An 18,833-nucleotide genomic window follows, 5' to 3' on the forward strand; every position below is an offset into this window, starting at 1 on the left:
GATACCAATTACTAATTTTTTTCACAAATTTATAACTTTCTGACATTAATTAATACTTGTTTCCTTGTAGTACTTAAAAGTGGTTATCAATCACAAGTCACAACTAATTTTGTGGTTACACGTACAAAAAGAAAAAAAAAAAAATGGGACACAATGTATTATTCATAATATTAGTTTGTATCACACCCAAATAATAGGACTAAATATTCATTCAGTTAGAGTATAAGTGCATGTGGAAATAATGCAGTGATATTTCAACCAAAACAATAATAATAATAATAATAATAATATAGTGATAATGTTCGTACTCTTATATATATATATAATGTTTATATTCTCTCCATATGTAAGATCATGGATCCAATTCACTCGTTAATAATAATAAAGTTAATGCTTATTTAAAAAAAAGTTAATATAATAGTTACAATATACTGTTTTACATCAAATAATAGTACATTTAATATGTTAAGTGCCAATAATAGTCCATTTAATATGTTAAGTACATGGTTTTTTATTTTTTTTCTTTTTGAAAAAAGGGTGCTATTAAGCACAAAAGAACCTCCAAAATAAGGAAGGAATTAGAGTTCTACAATAAACGCATCAGCTAATGCTGCTGAGCGAAAATCATCAGGAAAATTAGACAGGAAATAGAATCAAAATGACAGTTACAATCAAGGGCAAGAGATTTCTTTGCCAACATGTCAGCAAGTCCATTGGACATCCTACCATTTCAAAGCAGAAAGCCATTAAGTAAGGATAGATTGGCTCTCATCCAGACGATCTCTTCTCTGGTTGTCCACTCTCCTGGGTGTGTGCAACAAACAACAAACGTACATGCATTTGTTGGCGGCCCCATTTTAATGATAAATATTAGACCAAATGTATACGCTGTGATGATTTATTTGAAAAAGTATCTCTGAGAAATTCAGAGTAGCAAACTATAAGTTCACTCTATAAAAAATTAAAAAAAAAAAAAAAAAAACTATAAATTTACAATAGCACATATTCTTCAACTTATCTAGCTTGGCAGTAGGTGGTAGCCTGCTTTCAGGACTAAAAGGAGAAGCCCACTTTCGAATCTTCTCTATTTATAAGGCAAGCCGTACGCATCCTTACTTTTTTTTTTTTTTCTTCCCTTGGTCACTATAATCTTTTGTCTTCTTTTTTTTTTTTCCGGTGCCTTCAGGAATAGTTATCAAAAAAGGAAAGGTCCTTCAGGAATAGTGATTTATAGATCAGTGATAAATTAAAAAGCAAGTCGAAATATTATTCTAATATCACTTTTGGAAATTCTTCAAGAGATTCTTCTTGCACTGCAGTTAAAACTTACATCTTACTTTTGTTAGGGCTAAAACTGTAACAGAAATTTTTTTTTTTTTTTTTCTTTCTAATAACAGTTTCTTTTTTCGGTGCTCATAGAAAAAAAGAGTTTAATTCATTTGGAAGGTTGTTAGAGCATCTTAAAAAAAAATTCAATGAATTTGTCAAAAGATCTAAAGAGCATTCATCTTGAATGGAAATGTAAATTCTGAAAATTAACATACTACATATGAAATATAAACATCATTTTAAAACAATTGATCTTCAATAATAATGTTTAAAAGGAATATTAATTTGATGTAGCCTAAATATTATCAAATGAATGTTTACTTTTATAACACCAGTCAAATATTATAAATTCTCCTTAAAAAAATAATTAAAAATTCATTTTTTCTTAAAAAAAAAAAAGAAAAAAAATCTATCATATATAGCAATAACATATATAGTAATTGGATATGCTCCAACTAAATTTTCACCAAGTTCAAAAAAAAAAAAAAAAAAAAAAAAAGCACTAAAGTTTCACCCATATTATCGCTGTAACTGTATATTTTAATCTTCTATTGAAAGTGATTTATCAAAAAAAGGGAAAAAATTCTATTGAAAGTGAGATTCACTAGAGGTGGCATTTTCCCATCAACTTTACCTTGGAAAAACGTTGCACCAGAAGGTATTCACCAAAAAAACAAAACTTTGCACCAGAAGGTCTATATATCTAGGACATCCCATCTATTGGCCGACCATCATTTTGATTCGCTAAAATGTGTAAATTTTTCATGAAAAATGTTTGGATGATTGTGATTATGACCATTTTGAAATCCGCAACCAAGCCTTAACCTGAATCTAAATCAATTAGTTGGTTAAGTAAAGCTATCTATATATATATATATATATATATTAATTTTTTGAAATATATATAGTTTTCATTTTAGATTAGTACAATTTGATGTAACAAATTCTAAATTTACCCCTTATTCAAGTAATTTTTAATTTTTAATTATTAATTAATTCGAAAGATACTTTTATAATTTCACATGTTAATATATTCTCATTTTATAATATAAATTTGATAAATAATAAAAAGGAGGAGGTGTTACATCAGGGACCCAAAGCAAGATGCAGCCAAATTGCGTTAAGGGATTCGCCGACAAACCCCACATAACAACTGGCCAGGGTAGTCAAATTGATGCCATGATGCTTTTGGGGGGCAAAAGAAGGGTGTTGGCTGGGAGTTTGGACTTTGGAGAACCACCATTGGGATCGACTAGTAATGATTTTTCCAAAATGATATCATAATGGGGACAACCAAAAGAATAAAACCCATAGCTTAAAATTAATAGTGAGGTAATTGTGGTTGGTGAGGTGGGGTTGATAAGGCACTTGCGGGCAAGGTGTTACGTCTAAAGATTGAAAATCGAGGCACATTTAACAATTCTAATTTGCAGAGATCAATTTTTACAATGACGTGTCAGCTCAGCTTTAAAGAAGGCTCTCTAACACCTTTTTTTTTTTTTTTTTTTTTTTGGTGGAAAACAAGGCTAGAGAATCGAATCTCAAAGGATATTTGATAGATTAAAAGTTGCAAAAAGCATTAATTAATACTTAATTTTTTCTTGGATTTTTATCAAGCACATGATCTATCCGATGTTTGTGCTTAATAAATTTTATGTTCAGACATATATATATATATATATATATATATATACATATATATTCTCCTTTCTTACTAACCTCGAGGCAACAAAAAAACATGAGATTTTTTTCAAAAGAAGAAACATCCTTACCCTACAATCAACCATGTGATTTAAAGAGATTCCTTTTCGAATTTATTAACCTTTTATTTTTCTTTTATTTTTCTTTTTTTTTGCTAAAAATAAATTTTGATGCATTATCAAATCGGTCATTAGAAGTTAAATTAGCGACTGTTTATTGCTTCCACAATTATTTCAAGTGTATGATTGAAAATTGTCACCCTAAAGGACGTTTTAAATGGTTTTATTAGGGGTGGGAGTTCAACCCCGAAAAATGTATATATATATATATATATACTTTTTTTTTTTTTCAAAACTACCTTTTATTTTTACAATTAATATTATTGTCATTGCCTAGCGAACATAAATAAATCATACATCTTCACTATTTTTTTTAAGGCAACATTCTCAAAAAGAAAAAATAATAATAATAATAATAATAAATAAATAAATAAACACATTACAACTAACAAAAAAAATAATTTTACCCACATCTCTGGGCCAAGCCGACAAGGACCATACATCTTTGGTATGAAAAATGGTTTTTTTTTTTTTCCCTAAAATTCAAAAGTAAACTTGAATTAAGAACACTATACCAAACTCCTCTAAATGTGCTTTTTGAAACACTAGCACTACCATTACAGCACTATTACGAGGAAATTCAGTTGAGCTTATAGCATATAGATTATGATTGTTTTATTTAGGTATAAATATATATATATATATATATATATATATATATATTGTTGTCAACGTCATCTATTCTACCCAAAAAAAATGTAGGTGGTCTACCTTCATAGGTTCCTTTCCCTCGTCCTTCATATGCTAACTCAAGAAGTACCCTTTTATATGAACAAATGTTCTGTTCCCTTCGCTTTGAAAAATGAATTAGATAGCTACATATATGGTGTTTGGAATCATTTGTAGTGTCAAATCAGCTCTTAATCAGTACCTAGTAGGTATATATGGAAGTATCAATATGCAATCTCAATAAGAGATTTTTCCTGATAGGTTTTTGTCTCACTAGCTGCTAGCTACCAAATTAAGGATAGGAATATAAATAAATTAGATACAGGCACATTAACAGATAAATAAATTAAAAACTGTTATCCTTGTTTTATTGGTTAATGAAACTATATCAAAATGTTGTATCACCCAGCTAAAATATTTTGGTTTTCAGAAAAAAAAAAAATTGTTCGTTAATGGAATTTGTCTGAGTCTCATAGGGTGATTCACAGAGAAAAATAATTTAATTTAATAGGGTCATAATTCACAGAACATTGGATCAATTATATGTACACCAAGGCACCAATGACAGGTGCAGAAACAGAATCAATTGAAAGTTGGTTTTTTATTATTCATTTTTATTTTTTGTTTTTTTGTTAATAGTACTTAAGTATGTTTGAATTTTAAAATTTTAAGATCTAAACCATTAATTTTTAAAAATAGTGATTAAAATTTTTAATTTTTTAATTTATTGTAAATCAATCTAATCCCTAATTTAGTCCAATAAATTAATAATAATTTTGTCTATGATTAACACCCTAATATCTCTCACAGATTCTGTTGCTTTCAATTCATTATAAAAATAAGTTTTTTGATAGATTTATTATTAATTTGTTTAGTAAAATTAAAAATTAAATTAATCTATAATAAATAAAAAAATTAAAAATTTAAGTTACTATTTATGAAAGTTAAATAACAAAACTATGGAGAACACCAAAGTGCAATAATTTTTTTTTTTAATTTTTTTGGACAGGGTGGGGGGGGGGGGGGGGGGATTGGTTTTCTTCTCATGATAAAAATAAGTACATTATTTTTGACATTATCAAAGGTGTACTTTTATTATTTTATTGTTTTTTGGGTGCATAATTTAAGAAGTTGTACTTGCTCACACATGAATATGCTTTGAGGTTCAAAGCATATCCTGTCACTCCACTCCATTTAGGGAAAAAGTTCGAGAAATAACTTTTTATATGATAATACAAGGTAGGACGAATTCCTTACAATACTTTATCAGGTGGATGGAAGAGACCTTTATATATATATATATATATATATATATGCACTAAGAAATTGATTATCCTTTTTTGGGCAAATGCTAAGAAATTGATTTATTAGCATTTATTTATCTATTATTTTGGTTTCTTGAGACGGATCGGTCTAGACCTCTATCATCAAATAGATGCATTATGGGCCTTCTTTTTAATATGTGCAACGACCAAACTCACCTATGGACGGAGCCATTTCAAACCTTCTAGCTATAAAGCCGTTGAACCAAAACAAAATAACATGATTGGTGAAACTTGTGGCCCCAAACGAGCAAAAATTATATTGCAGTAATAATTTACATTTCAAAAAATAAGCCGAAAAACAAAAGGGCTTTATTTTGCCTAACCTGGCCGACCGGTCAGAGTTCAAACAAAATGCGGCTAGAGCATAAAACTTCATTCCCTTTATCAATTTATTGTCCATGCTTATTGGGGCGAATTCTTGAAACCACCAAAAAAGGATTTTCATTTTCTGAATCACGATCTCTTCATTGATCTGTGTCTGATCCTGCAGAAGCAGGTTTCAACGCTATAGTTTCAGCGATCACCTTTGGCACCTGTTTCAGTAACCGTTCTTGCTCTGCTGGTTTCTTGAGTAGTTCTCTTCGCTCCATATATTCAAACAATGTTTAACATGATAGAGGTCAAGGTCCACACCCTTGTTTCTTAATATGAAAACAAAATCATAATATGTTACGAGTCCCAGTTAGTACCATACGACAATGAGCACTGTGTATAATATATACTACCAAATTCTGAATTAATAGTAAAAATATCCAAAATGACAAATTTATAATGTAGTAACTAGAAAGGATATTCCCTTCTCCGGCCCTTCTCATTTGCATAATCTATGCGACTTTGTAGTACGACCAGCTCTCTCTGAATCCACTGATTTTCCATACAATGCAAAACGATGGGTCAAGTATAAGAAGGGAAATGTGAAGATTCTTTGATAAATGTAAACGAGATAATAAATTAAACCGGAAACCAAAGCACATAAACATAAATGGCAGTTATGCGTACACAGTACAGAGATGTGTTCATGATGACAAAATAATATATGATTTAGATACTAAAAGTAGTCGATCAGAAAAACATACATGCTTAACGATATGCTTATATAGACTCGTGGCTTTCTTTTCAAGCTCAACCTGTCGAAGTAATAGACTTGCAGTTAAGGTTATTGAAACAGTCTGCTTCTCATTCTTTGTGCAGAATCTAATAGAAGGAATATTTTAACAAGGAAATATTATTTCTCATAATTTTATAACACAGACATAAGTACTATTATTATTCAAGTTTTCAGTTATTGAGTTTTTTAATGCTATGAAAGAACACAAGCCCTCAGAAGATAAAACACGGTGAAACTCACTTACAACCAGCTGTAGAAGAGATGTAACATATTTATAATAGAACTTGCAACAGTTTTTTTCAGGGGTGCGTGGTGGTAAAATAGAACTTACAACAGTAGGTTTTTTAAGAATGCCACTTTTTATTTTTTCCTGCAAATCCATGCATTCTTCCTGCAAACAATATCGCATACTAAGTAAAGCAATGTTGAAGCAAGGCCCATATCTTAATAAGTGCTTTCAAGAAGGAACAAGTAAAAAGATAAAAATCATTCAACAATGTCCGCAGGAAAAGATTTTTACAATCCTTGAAACTTGGAACTTAAGGAAATAGAATAACTTGAAATTTGGGGTCACAACTTGAAAGAGAATAAGTTATGCATACTTAAGGAAAAATATATCAGCTTAACTTCAAAAGTCAGCCATTTTAAATACAATTCACTAAAATTTATAGGAAAAACCTTTTAAGAGCTTGGTTACCTCAGTAAAATCATCATCTGAAAGCATACAAAGGTGAAGATCACCTGTCACCAAAGAAACTTGCACGAGTACTTCACCAGTTGAGGTTTTCTGTATGGCTGAGAGGGTTACATGAAAAGGGTAAAAAAAAAATATTGTAAACCAGTGATCCATTTAATATAAGAATTAGGAAAGGACAACAACTTTTTTGAAAATATTACAATTAAATGTTGTAGAGAAACAAACTGAATCATATATACTTATTTAGAAGAAAATTCATCAATAAAATGCTAAAAGAATGCATAGTAGCATTACCTGTTACAGGCAAAAGCTGGTGAGAACCCCTCTGAAGATGATCTTTTGTGTCATTTTTGACCCTAACAAAACTTCCTACAACTTTGCCTTGAAAAATTTCAATCTGCTTCAGTAATTCCTCAACTAAGCTCTTCCTTAAATAGATGAGTTTGATATTGTGGGCAACTATGGAGGCAAAACAGCTTTGTTGAGCAATATTATCGTCCACTTGCTTTTCTTGAGGTATTCTGTCCAAGCTCAAAGCTCTCTGTATCTTATTCTTATATGCTTCAACAATGTCTTTATCTTTATCTCGAAAACTTCTTTTATCTACATCCTCATCCTTTCTCTGTATCATATTCTTATATGATTCAACATTGTCTTTATCTTTATGTTGCAAACTTCTTCTATCTTCATCCTCATCCTCCTCTGATTGCTCCAAGTTCTCAATAAAATGGGAGTCCAAAAGTTTATAGACCTTCGTCTGAGATAGTGATTTTTTTCTAAAAACAGAATACAACTTTTCATCACAAAGAATCCTCCTCTTCTTTTCTGGGTGAATAAGATTTTTTTCTTGAATGTATGCATTGATGGTGGAATAGACCTCATTATGTGATAACTGTTCAGCTGTATCTTTAATCTTGTTAATGGATTTCAGGAACTCGATGAGAGGTTTTGACGCCCATCCCATAAACTCTTGCTTCTTGGATCTCTTTCTCTTGTGCAGCACTTTATATTCCCGTATATCTTCCTTATCAGATTCAGACAGTATCATAACATCTTCTTCTTCAATCTTGCCAAATTTCACAGAAACCGAGCCTCGATGGTGATTCTTCTTTTTCTTTTTCTTTAATCGAGTATTTGCAGCATGTATATCATCCAAAGTCAAGCCCTCTTTTTCCTTAATTATTTCCCAATATTCTTTGAAAAGGCCCTCATATGTTTCTCTGTCTTTGAAGTCTATCTTCCCCTGAAAGATAATAAACCAAGAATAAAATGAAAGAAATAGCAACACGGCTATGCATCTTTAGCCAATATGGAAAGAGAGACCATCTGAATCTGAAGAAAAGGTTTTAAGTATTCACCACGCATAATTTAAAGATACAATGTGATAATGTGTATGGTATCTGAATCCCCATAAAACATAATCGTTACATGAATAGACATACCCCATCAGAGTCATAAACCACATCTTCTTGTCCAAGTAGAATAAGCTCCAAACATTCATCACAGAGTCCATTCTTCCCTCTAACACAAGCAAACTCAGCAGTCTTGATGCACGCTTCACACACAGCATTTGGACAGCAAAAGCAATGGTACTTAGGGGTTTTATGGCATAATGAGCAAGAATGCCAATCTGAATACGACCGAAATAAAAAAAGTTCTTATCATTTTTCCATGCTAGTAGGTATACATAAGCAGTTAATTCTATCGAGTGTCCACTCCATAAAAAGCCAATTGATGGAAGCTCGGTCTATGTTAGTAGTTATAAAACATGCAGTTTGAAGACAGTAAAGAGGAATACAAATATAGATAAGAATTAACTTATAAAGGAGAAACCAACTTATTACTTGAAACACATCTTGATGAACTACTAGTTCAATAAAACCAAATAGGTGGGAATTTGTTATCTTCGCATATCAAACTCTCAATGTGCTTTCAAATAATTTCAAAAGAAACATCAAAGTCATATGCTAAGCTGACATCAATTGCCAATTTATGCCACTTACCACACTTCCAGCTTCCTCCAGCTTTCTCAAACGATTCATCTTTTCCAACACAATCAGGATGATAAACCTTTACACAATCCCTACGACCAGAACACACATTAGAACCATTCTAACAATATAATGCTCAAATCAGTCGTCAATGCATCAAAATTAGAAACTGAAAGAAGTGAAATATATATATATATATATATATATATATAACAGAATAAACTGTAGTTTATCATGCTAAGGCATTAAAACATATTCATAAGAGTATAGACTATAGGGGCATTACAGAGTGATACAGCTAGGCATAAATCAATTTATTGAGTGGAAAATAATGGCAATTCTTGTAATGCTATCGCTTAATTTGGCATTAGCTTACACCCCAAAATAATAATAATAATAATAAAATAAAATAATAATAATAATAATAATAATTAATCAAGTTAATGGCTCCCTCCGCCCACAAAATAATAATAATTATTTATAATAAAAAGACTGCAGAACACAGTAAAGTTAATGGCTTGGACTAAAGTGAGTTCTACAGCGAACAGGGTTTTAACAGCTCTGATACTCGATTTATATAATTAATAGAACAGAAAATTGGGACCCTACTTCAAAGAGGAAGAGGGGGGGTGGGAAGAAACAAATTTGGGGTTTCTAAAACTGTTTTAGAGTGACATTAATCGCTAGTAGCATATACAGTACGCATTGTTGCTTGCAACACTGCAAACTAAGAATTGTTTTCCTTCTCCACCCAAAAATACAATAAAATAAAATAAAATCAGATATTGATGGCGATAACAAAATAAGAAGAATGCCTGATTTTCAAATATAATATGATGGAAAACAATCCCCGCAATTTGCATCGCATGATTAATAAAATAATTAGACCAGTAAAACACAACCTCGTCTCGAAAACGAAAAACAAAAAGAAAGACAAATTAAAAAAAGAAAAAAAAGAAAAGGTTTTTGGGTATTTCGAAAACAGAAGGTGCCAAAAAGAAGAGTGAGCAGTGTTGGCGGTAGTACGAGGAAAAAAAAAAAAAAAAGTTGCGAAGTTGGAAAAAGAAAGTGCTTTGAACTGAATGGTGAATGGTGGAAAATACCCATGGTCGCAGATTATTAGTTGTCCACCATCTTTGCATACGAAGCACCAATCCTCTGCCTCCTTCGCTTTGTTAATCTTTCGCTTCTTCTCGTTTTTCTTCATCTTTCGACACACACTATTTCTTTCCACTGTACTTCCTAAGATTAAATACCAATAAAGTACAGCACCATCGCTCATACTTTTCACTTTTCAAGCAAAGTAAGTTAAAACTGGTTAGAGTCTTTTTTACCAAATAAAGGAAACCACAATTATTATTAAAAATCATCCAAAATTTAAAATGCTACGAATTTATAGATTTTTTAAAAAATATTTGAATATAATATATATAACAAATCCAAGGGAGAGTCGGTGAGCAACACTTTTTGGATTTAATTAAAAAATAATAATAATAAAGAAAAATAGTCAAACTAGTAGTATGATATTCTTTTTGACCCCTGACCCGAGCCGTGGCTTTCTTTTAATTCAAAGTCAGCGATTGTCTTTTCATAAAGCCAACCAAGGAAACACTTTCTTTTGGTTTCCAGTAGAATCCCAGTTTGGGTTTAAACAAAAAAAAAAAGGCAACCAAGGAAACAAATTTCGTCATCTAAAACCAACATCAAAAGTCCATTCATTATTTCTTCTGTTTTATTGGCGATAAACGCCTAAAGTTGAACATTATGCTGAAGGGCATTAAACATCTAATTTATACGCGAGATTTATTGCTAAATATTAGCAATATAATGGGAAAGTAACCCTTTTTTTTTTTCTTTTTTTTTTTTCAAAAAAGATGTAGCAATTTTTTTTTTTTTTTTGAGATAAAAAGAATCATATTAGATAGACCATAATGGGTTTCATTATGGGACCCACGCAATCTAAAGAACTATATATTTTGTGTGTGTGTGTGTGTGTATATATATATATATATATATATTTTTTTTTTGGTGAAATTTTAAAGAATCATATTTTTGTGTAAGTAATGATTTCAAAAGATATTTCCTCCTGGAAGTAATTTGGCGGATGACTCAATATTCATGTAGGAAAATGGCAGACGAGAAAATTGCGATCTATATAAATATATTATTATATATTATATTATTTTGAATAAAACCGCTTATATTATATAATGTTATTAATTTCTACTAGTGATGGATAAAACGTTATGGAAAAGGTTATTTGGAAAGAACATCAAGGAAAAATCTTTGCTGTGAATTTTTTATTTTATTTTTTGTATCTACTGGTTTTTTGCTCATTAAAGACAAATTTCCAGTGAAAAAACCGTACAGACACCTTATATCAAGGCAAAGAATGCATAAGAGATCAACAACTAAATTGCTTCCTAGCTTAGAGGGAAAAATCTTTTTCTACTATCTTGGCCAACCAATCAGCTGCTTTGTTTGCTTCTCTTAAAAAAACATAAAACCTGTGAATTTTCTAGCCTTCATAACAGTTGGCTGGCGAATATTATTTGGAGAATTGATACCATGGATGAGATCTTTGCAGTCTCTCTCAAAGATGACTTTTCTTCAATCATCATCAACCACCCAAGCACGAAGTATAGAATAGCCCCATACACTCAGCGTTTAAGCAAGAATTATAAGGGGTCACAAACATGTCTGAGTTGAATAATGATGGTATATTATAATACATGGGTGGTCTTATGTTGGGTCTTGAAAAGGATCCAACTTAATATATTCAGAAAATGTGAATTTCACTAAACAAATAACTAAAAGAGTGTGCTTTTGAACATAATCCTCAATAATTGATAAAAATTAATTAAGCCTATTATAATAATTTAAAACAAAATAATAATCACGTCATCCTACATCTGTTGGTCAGAACTTACACCCTGTAAGTGGAGGATTTCTCTATGTGAGAAATAATGTTGGATTCATTTATCTTTGTGAAAGAGTTTGAATACATGCCATTAAAATTAAGCTTAAGAGAGGGAGACCAAAATGTAGTTCTTAATTTTCAATTTATTACCACCGTCCCATCTCTCAAATCAAGAAGAAAAAAAGCCCAGTCAAAATTTCAACTGGATCACAGCTGGGCTTGGACTCACCATATAATATGGCCCACAATCTAAATCCAGTCCAAGCAAAAAATTGGTCTACCATGTGCTATTATACTCCTGTCCAAATTTATGTGGTCTTGTTTCTACGTGTCTCAGCCTGTGGCCTATTAGTAACGTAGGCATGTATAGCTACTTGAAACATTGTGGAAATACATAAATATTTTTAAATAAAGTAAGAATATTTGTTTATAATACATATACGGAAATGCATATGTTAGTCAAATGGTATGGTCAGAGATGTATAAGAAATTTCTCTCTCACCGTACCCTATTCATATGTTATTGGCTAAGTATCCAACATTTATTTGCAATGGATTCTGGAATCTGGAGTTGCGTCGTGTATGGTCAATATATTTTTATAAACAGGACATTAGTGTCCGTCAAGGGAGGAGGTTCTCACAATTCACAAATCTTGGAGTTTTGGATTTTGGAATGTGAGAGAGAGAGAGAGAGAGATCAGCCTTCAGAAGCAGAACAAGGGAATCCAGCCACTTTGACTGGTCTTCTCCTTCTGAATTCTGATTAGTAGAGCTGGCTAATGGGGTATATGAACCCAAAATGAAGGACATCTCCAACTTCAACTTGCAGTGGCCCTACAGAACAATTGATTGCCTTCTATATATGCAAAGATCAACGACCCGATTCACAAATTGATCAAGTTGCATTTGATTAATTAATTTCCATATCATTGAGGAGGACCACCGTGCTCCATCACCCACATGATATATTCTCTACACTTCTGCTACCACCACGTGACAGCATGAGAGGTGAATGCCAAGTTGTTTTTGAAAAGGTAGCCGGCAACTCAAACCCCTTTTTTTATAATATATCATCCTGAACATTTATTTTTTTAAGAAATAAATTTGGAGAAAGAAAAGGAAACAGCTTTTGCCTCTAATAAAGCACTTTTGTGCATCCTCAACGTGCTATTTCTCTCTCGTGCCTTTCAAATTCCTCGAAATCATTCACAAACACAACAACATAAACACATGCACACACACACACACACACACACACAGACTCGCTGCCTCGCACTTGCTCTGCTGTTCACGTCCACTCCTCCTCTCATCATTTATATATTTGTATTTTTAAAATATAAATAATATTAATAAAACCAATTATCTATTACTATTAAGCAATCGTTTCTGACGTAGATTCTGACACAACCATTAGTGTCCCCCTCTTATGCCATAAATAAAAAAAACACTAATTTTTTATTCTGAGCCCTTCCTTCGGCTTCATGCCAATCGATTTAGATATTATTTTGTTTGAATCCTCTTCTTTAGCTAGCTCTACAGTTAGACGTCACACTCTCCTTGTTTCTCTGTGTCACAGTTATATTTAATATCTCTCTCTATCTTCTTCCCCTGACTTAACTAAACGAGAAGGAAAGTGGGCACTACCATACAAACACACACAAAAAACTCTCTCTATCATAAATCTTCTCAACCTCTTGCTTGGACTTGTGGCTCTTTCTGATCTTTATTAGTAATATGCTTGCTGTAAATGCAGCTGGGTTTTACTGTGTTTTCTGATGGGGAAGAAGGGAGGCTCCTCATGGTTGACCGCTGTCAAAAGGGCTTTCAGATCTCCTACTAAAGAGGATGAGGAAAAGGTATTTCTCTTCCAAACGCAAATTCATTTGTTTTTATTTTTATGGGTTTCTTGTTAATTTGCTTTCTATTACCTAGCAGATCGAGAAAAATAATGCAATTTCTTTTTTTATTTTGAAAATTTTTTTTTTTTTTTTGGGTGCAGAAAAGAGAGAAGAGAAGATGGATTTTCAGGAAACCCACAAATCCACAAGAAACGGTGACACAGCAATCCCCACCGGCGAAGGCGACAGAGCAAGTAGCGGTGACTGCTGCAGCTACAGAGCAAAAGCATGCGCTTGCGGTGGCGGTGGCCACCGCCGAGGCTGCAATGGCCACGGCTCAGGCGGCAGTGCAGGTGGCTCGCCTAACTAGGCCTTCTAATCATGCTAGAGAACATTACGCTGCCATTGTCATCCAGACCGCTTTCAGAGGATACTTGGTAAGTCATTCGGGGAATAGTAGATCTAGACTGTTTGGTCGAAAATGTGACTTTTAAAATTAATTAATTATTGTTTTTGGACTTTTAAAATTAATTAATTATTGTTTTTGGTATGTGTTTGTGGGTGAGAAGGCAAGGAGGGCTCTTCGGGCGCTTAAAGGGCTAGTGAAGTTGCAAGCTCTGGTGAGAGGTCACAATGTCAGAAAGCAAGCTAAGATGACACTGAGGTGCATGCAAGCACTGGTGCGAGTGCAGGCTCGGGTGCTTGATCAGCGCATGAGACTCTCCCATGACGGCAGCAGCAGAAAATCCACTTTCAGTGACACCAATAGTGTTTGGGAATCCCGGTACCTTCAAGACATTTCCGACAGAAAATCCATGGTAAGGTCAAAACCACAATTATAAGCGATAAAGAAACAATCTTGGCCTCCCTAAAAAAAAAAAAAGAAAAAAAAAAGACAACTATGAATAAAACATTTTATGACTTTTATGCGTTTCAATCAAAGTACTTTTCTTGCTTTTAATATATAAGTGAATGATGGAGAAAAGAGAACATTATTTTTTTGTTTTCAAAGATAAAGAAAACACTTCCTAGGTGATCAAAGCGTACCCATAGATTCTTGGCCTTTATGTGTTTTTCTGTGGCATTTTTATGTTCGTGATGTATCGCAGTCGAGAGAGGAAAGCAGCATCGCAGATGATTGGGACGAACGCCCCCACACAATTGAGGAAGTAAAAGCCATGTTGCAGCAAAGAAAAGAAGCTGCAATGAAGCGTGAGAAGAACTTGTCTCAGGCCTTTTCTCAAGAGGTACGACTATTACATACTTCTCTGTTTTATTAGACTCTGTTCTCTGGAAGCTCCTCTGTTTTCATATTTTTCTTTGTTCTTATTCCTCAACGATTTACGAGCTAATCGGTGCAATACTTGCATACCTATATCATTATTAAAGATATGGAGAACTGGTAGGAGCCCATCAATGGGTAATGAAGACGAGCTTGAAGAGAGACCAAAATGGCTAGACAGGTGGATGGCTGCAAAGCCATGGGAAAACAGGGGAAGAGCTTCAACTGATCAGAGAGACCCCATCAAAACCGTCGAAATGGATACCTCTCAGCCTTATTCATATTTAACTCCCAATTTCCGAAGATCAAATCCTAATCACCACCATTACCAACAACAACATCAACAGCATCAACAAAGGCCCAGTTCACCACTCCATAGAGGCCATCAAAATCAACACCATCATCCCAGTCACCATTCCCCTGTCACACCCTCGCCTTCCAAAACCCGGCCTGTTCAAGTCCGGTCTGCGAGCCCTCGTTGCCAAAGAGAAGATAGAAGCCCTCATACATCTCAAACACCAAGCTTGAGGTCCAACTCTTTCTACAGTGGAGGTTTGCATCAACAAGGAAGGGCCGGAACAAGCACCGGGCCTACACTGCCAAACTACATGGCAGCAACAGAGTCTGCCAAGGCTCGAGTGCGGTCTCAGAGTGCACCGAGGCAAAGACCATCGACACCGGAGAGGGAACGAGGTGTTGGTTCAGCTAAGAAACGGCTTTCATTCCCAGCTCCAGATCCTTATGGTGTAGGAATGGGGTATGGAAGCTATGGGCATAACTTGAGGAGTCCAAGCTTCAAGAGTGTAAGTGGATCACATTTTGGGGGTTTGGAGCAACAGTCTAATTATTCTTCTTGCTATACTGAGAGCCTTGGTGGTGAGATTTCCCCTTCTTCAACTAGTGACCTTAGAAGGTGGTTGAGGTGATTAGTATCAGAAAATTTAATTGACAAGTTGTCACGGACAACTTGTTAGGTATTCCCTTTACATTGGGCTTGGTGATTTAGCTTTAATTCTGACCCAATAACGACTGGATGGATTTAGAGGTAGTTAGGATGTAATTGAGAGAGTTGGGAGTGAGGTTTGAATAGTTAAGGGCTATAGTTTTAAGTTTTTGGCTTTTCTTGTTTTGGTTTGGAGCGAACATATATGTGAGACATGCAATTGTTGGGAAAGAAAATTAAACCAAAGCAAAGGACAACACATAATCATAAAGAAGGAACTGACAACGTATTTGGTGTCTTTCCACACTTGGGCCTCGTTAGTGAATCAGTGTCTTTTTGACCATTTGAACTACTTTGAAGACTATTATGTAAAAATAAAATTCAACTCTGTAATTTGTCTTGTTTTCTTTCTCTTATTTCATCACCATCCTCATTCCTCAAAAGTACTGTACATTTCCAAGTTCAACAATTGAGAAACTCCTTGTTCTTTGTTTGCTTGGCATGAACTTTTTGGGAGGCAGAAAATATTGATAGCTGGCCTGTGTCTCGAGAAAAAAAAAAAAAGAAAAAAGAAAAAACTCCCTTGTTGGGTTTGCTGCACTTTTCTCCGAGTAAAATTTTTTGAAAGTTTTAACACTGGCTTTGGCTGGAAGTGGAACCCCAGCAAGCGCAAGTTAATAACAGCTATCCAGCACTTAAATGTTAGCTTTTCCTCGTCTTTATATATTGAATCAATGCGCATTTGCTTTTGTGATCCAATTACCAATTATTTGACTTGTTAGAAAGACACTTTATTGCTTTCCTCCAAGCCTGTTAACAAATGCAGCCTTTTGTGAAAGCTTAAGAACTGACAAGGTAGCATGATTTTTCCATCATCCTTTTTCCTTCACAAAAATTCATAATGATAGTGGCATTGATAAACTCCTCCACCTAAGCTTTCTCAGTACAGCAATAACTTTAATGGTACTAAGAGTGACCTCTGCTATTGTCTATCATAATGACTATCTCTCTCCAAATGTAGCTCTAAATTTGAGGCAATCTATATAGAGATCACTTACTGGCAATTTCATAATTCCGTGTTGCCGCATTATTAATTATTAACATTTGGGGAAATAAAAACATATCATCATTTTTCTTAAACCAAAATTGTAAATCTTAACCAGTTACTTCGAAGCCAGGGATTCACACATCTCTTACCGACTCACTGATAGATTTTCTATCTGACAAAATTATGAAAAGACAATTAACTTTCAATGAAAATCTGCTCACTGGATGTGGAAAAAATTATACTTAACAGTTTTTAAAGTCCCCTTAGTGAATGTAATTACGATGTTTTTTTAGTATTTTTTTGGGAGTATTTATAAGTTTTGACTTGCTTTCCCTTGCTTTATGATTCATTTTATTTCATATTCCTTTACCTTGTCCTTGCATGATTTGGGTGTGAATTTATTTTTCCTAATTTGTTAATTGTTTTTGTTCCGGTCTGGTCTGCCTATGTGTGTGTTAATAACTAAAAGACAAAGAATATATCTTTTTTTTTTCTTTTTTTTTTTGGCTAAACGAATTTATATCTCGCAGTATCATTATTATTTTTGGTTTGAAATGACTTCTTAAATTTTTTAGAAAAAAGGGTACTTGTATTAAAAGTATACGGAATATGTTATCAAAATGAAGTAATTCTAACTGCCGACAACTTTGCAATTAACCCCAGTTGAGGATGTACTGGCTTTTTATTTATAATTCCTATGTACAACTTTACAAATATCATTTTGCTATGCCACAAAACAAGATTTTTTTTTTCTTTCTTAAATAGATGATAATATGATGGTGGTGAAATTTTAATCTAGAATTCCAAAAATTTAAGTTATTAGAATGTTAATTTATTTTGTATATCAAAGTTTGTCTAACACCGGTAACCATAAACAATATTGACTATTAAGGGCCTTCTATTGGTATTAATAATTCCATATATATGTACAACACACATATATATATATATATATATATATATATTTGAGTGTGTGTGTGTGTGTATATATATATAATACCGCAGCTTTTCTTTTCTTTCTTTTTTTTTTTTCTTTTTTTTTTTTTTTTCCAATTATTGCGCTTTGTAGCTATATTTTCTTCACTGAGACCCAAACTTGAGACATGCGTAAGGGTTAGCTTGCGTGTTCAGTTGGTATGCCGAACATGCCAAGCTATTGTCTCCAAAATTTAAAATATAATAATAATAATAATAATATTAATAATAATAATAATTTGTAAAAATATATATTTTTTTAATTTATTTTGTCCATCTTTAGTATCTCTCCTCCTAAAAATGTCAAAATATCAAAAGGCCGGCCGTAGGCAAGGGCCTGAGTTTTGCATGGGCACTTACAGGAAATCGGAACCCTAAAATTGGAACTGTGGGATCTAATAAGAAAGTATGTACCTTCTTTTAGATGCTAACAAATACGGTGATATTGATTTACCCAAAAAAAGAAGCGATATTATCGAATTAGGCTAGATACTCAATATGGTGAAAACAATAATAAATGGGACAGTCTTGGTACAATTATTTAGTAGTTGAGCCATCTTAATTAATTAGTAGTTAGATAGCTGTATTTATAGCAATCCATGAATGGTATCATGTGAGATTTATTTGCATATACATATTTTTATATAACTTCATTCAATTCGATTAATTGAAGTACACAGCCATCACAGGAAGTTGGAGAAAGAAATGATCCGAATAAGGGATGAAGAAAATTATAAAAATTGAATAAAATAAAATAAAAAGATAGAAAATTCGAGAGAAGAAAACTTATCCCCACCGACTCAACCGCCAACTAGTGCATTAACTTGATAATCATATTTAGTGCCTGACTTACCCATAAACATATATTATATATATTAATGTGCATAGC

The 18,833-nt window shown here is 33.0% G+C and overlaps 2 protein-coding genes across 3 annotated transcripts; one reads left to right on the forward strand and one right to left on the reverse strand.

Annotated features, from left to right (window-relative positions):
- Positions 1-5,364: 5,364 nt before the first annotated feature.
- Positions 5,365-10,278, reverse strand: LOC107423783 (uncharacterized protein At5g08430). 2 transcript variants are annotated; one of them, XM_060818683.1, is made up of 9 exons: positions 10,043-10,277; positions 8,952-9,031; positions 8,391-8,578; positions 7,243-8,191; positions 6,949-7,046; positions 6,583-6,642; positions 6,220-6,270; positions 5,935-6,007; positions 5,365-5,744 (listed from the first exon to the last, which is right to left on the reverse strand). In XM_060818683.1, the coding sequence occupies exons 1-9, from the start codon at positions 10,219-10,221 to the stop codon at positions 5,608-5,610; spliced, it is 1,815 nt and encodes a 604-aa protein (XP_060674666.1). In that variant the 5' UTR covers positions 10,222-10,277; the 3' UTR covers positions 5,365-5,607. The 2 variants fall into 2 exon arrangements, with proteins under 2 accessions (XP_060674666.1, XP_060674667.1); XM_060818684.1 differs by lacking the exon at positions 6,220-6,270 and having other exon boundaries at positions 10,043-10,278.
- A 2,972-nt stretch (positions 10,279-13,250) lies between these two features.
- LOC107423775 (protein IQ-DOMAIN 17) lies at positions 13,251-16,418 on the forward strand. The gene is made up of 5 exons (XM_016033399.4): positions 13,251-13,714; positions 13,858-14,133; positions 14,266-14,514; positions 14,806-14,943; positions 15,086-16,418. Exons 1-5 carry the CDS (start codon positions 13,634-13,636, stop codon positions 15,902-15,904), a joined length of 1,563 nt encoding a protein of 520 aa, XP_015888885.1. The 5' UTR covers positions 13,251-13,633; the 3' UTR covers positions 15,905-16,418.
- The last annotated feature ends 2,415 nt before the right edge of the window (positions 16,419-18,833 follow it).

This window comes from Ziziphus jujuba, chromosome 7 (assembly GCF_031755915.1).
Source record: "Ziziphus jujuba cultivar Dongzao chromosome 7, ASM3175591v1".
Classification (NCBI taxonomy): domain Eukaryota; kingdom Viridiplantae; phylum Streptophyta; class Magnoliopsida; order Rosales; family Rhamnaceae; genus Ziziphus; species Ziziphus jujuba.

Coding starts and splice junctions, on each gene's coding strand:
- LOC107423783 (XM_060818683.1), bottom strand. CDS start 10,221: ATGAGCGATGGTGCTGTACTTTATTGGTATTTAATCTTAGGAAGTACA. Junction 7,047..7,242: donor CCAGCTTTTGCCTGTAACAG/GTAATGCTACTA, acceptor TAACCCTCTCAG/CCATACAGAAAACCTCAACT. Junction 6,271..6,582: donor TTCTTAAAAAACCTACTGTT/GTAAGTTCTATT, acceptor TTACTTCGACAG/GTTGAGCTTGAAAAGAAAGC.
- LOC107423775 (XM_016033399.4), top strand. CDS start 13,634: ATGGGGAAGAAGGGAGGCTCCTCATGGTTGACCGCTGTCAAAAGGGCT. Junction 13,715..13,857: donor CTAAAGAGGATGAGGAAAAG/GTATTTCTCTTC, acceptor TTTTGGGTGCAG/AAAAGAGAGAAGAGAAGATG. Junction 14,944..15,085: donor CTCAGGCCTTTTCTCAAGAG/GTACGACTATTA, acceptor TCATTATTAAAG/ATATGGAGAACTGGTAGGAG.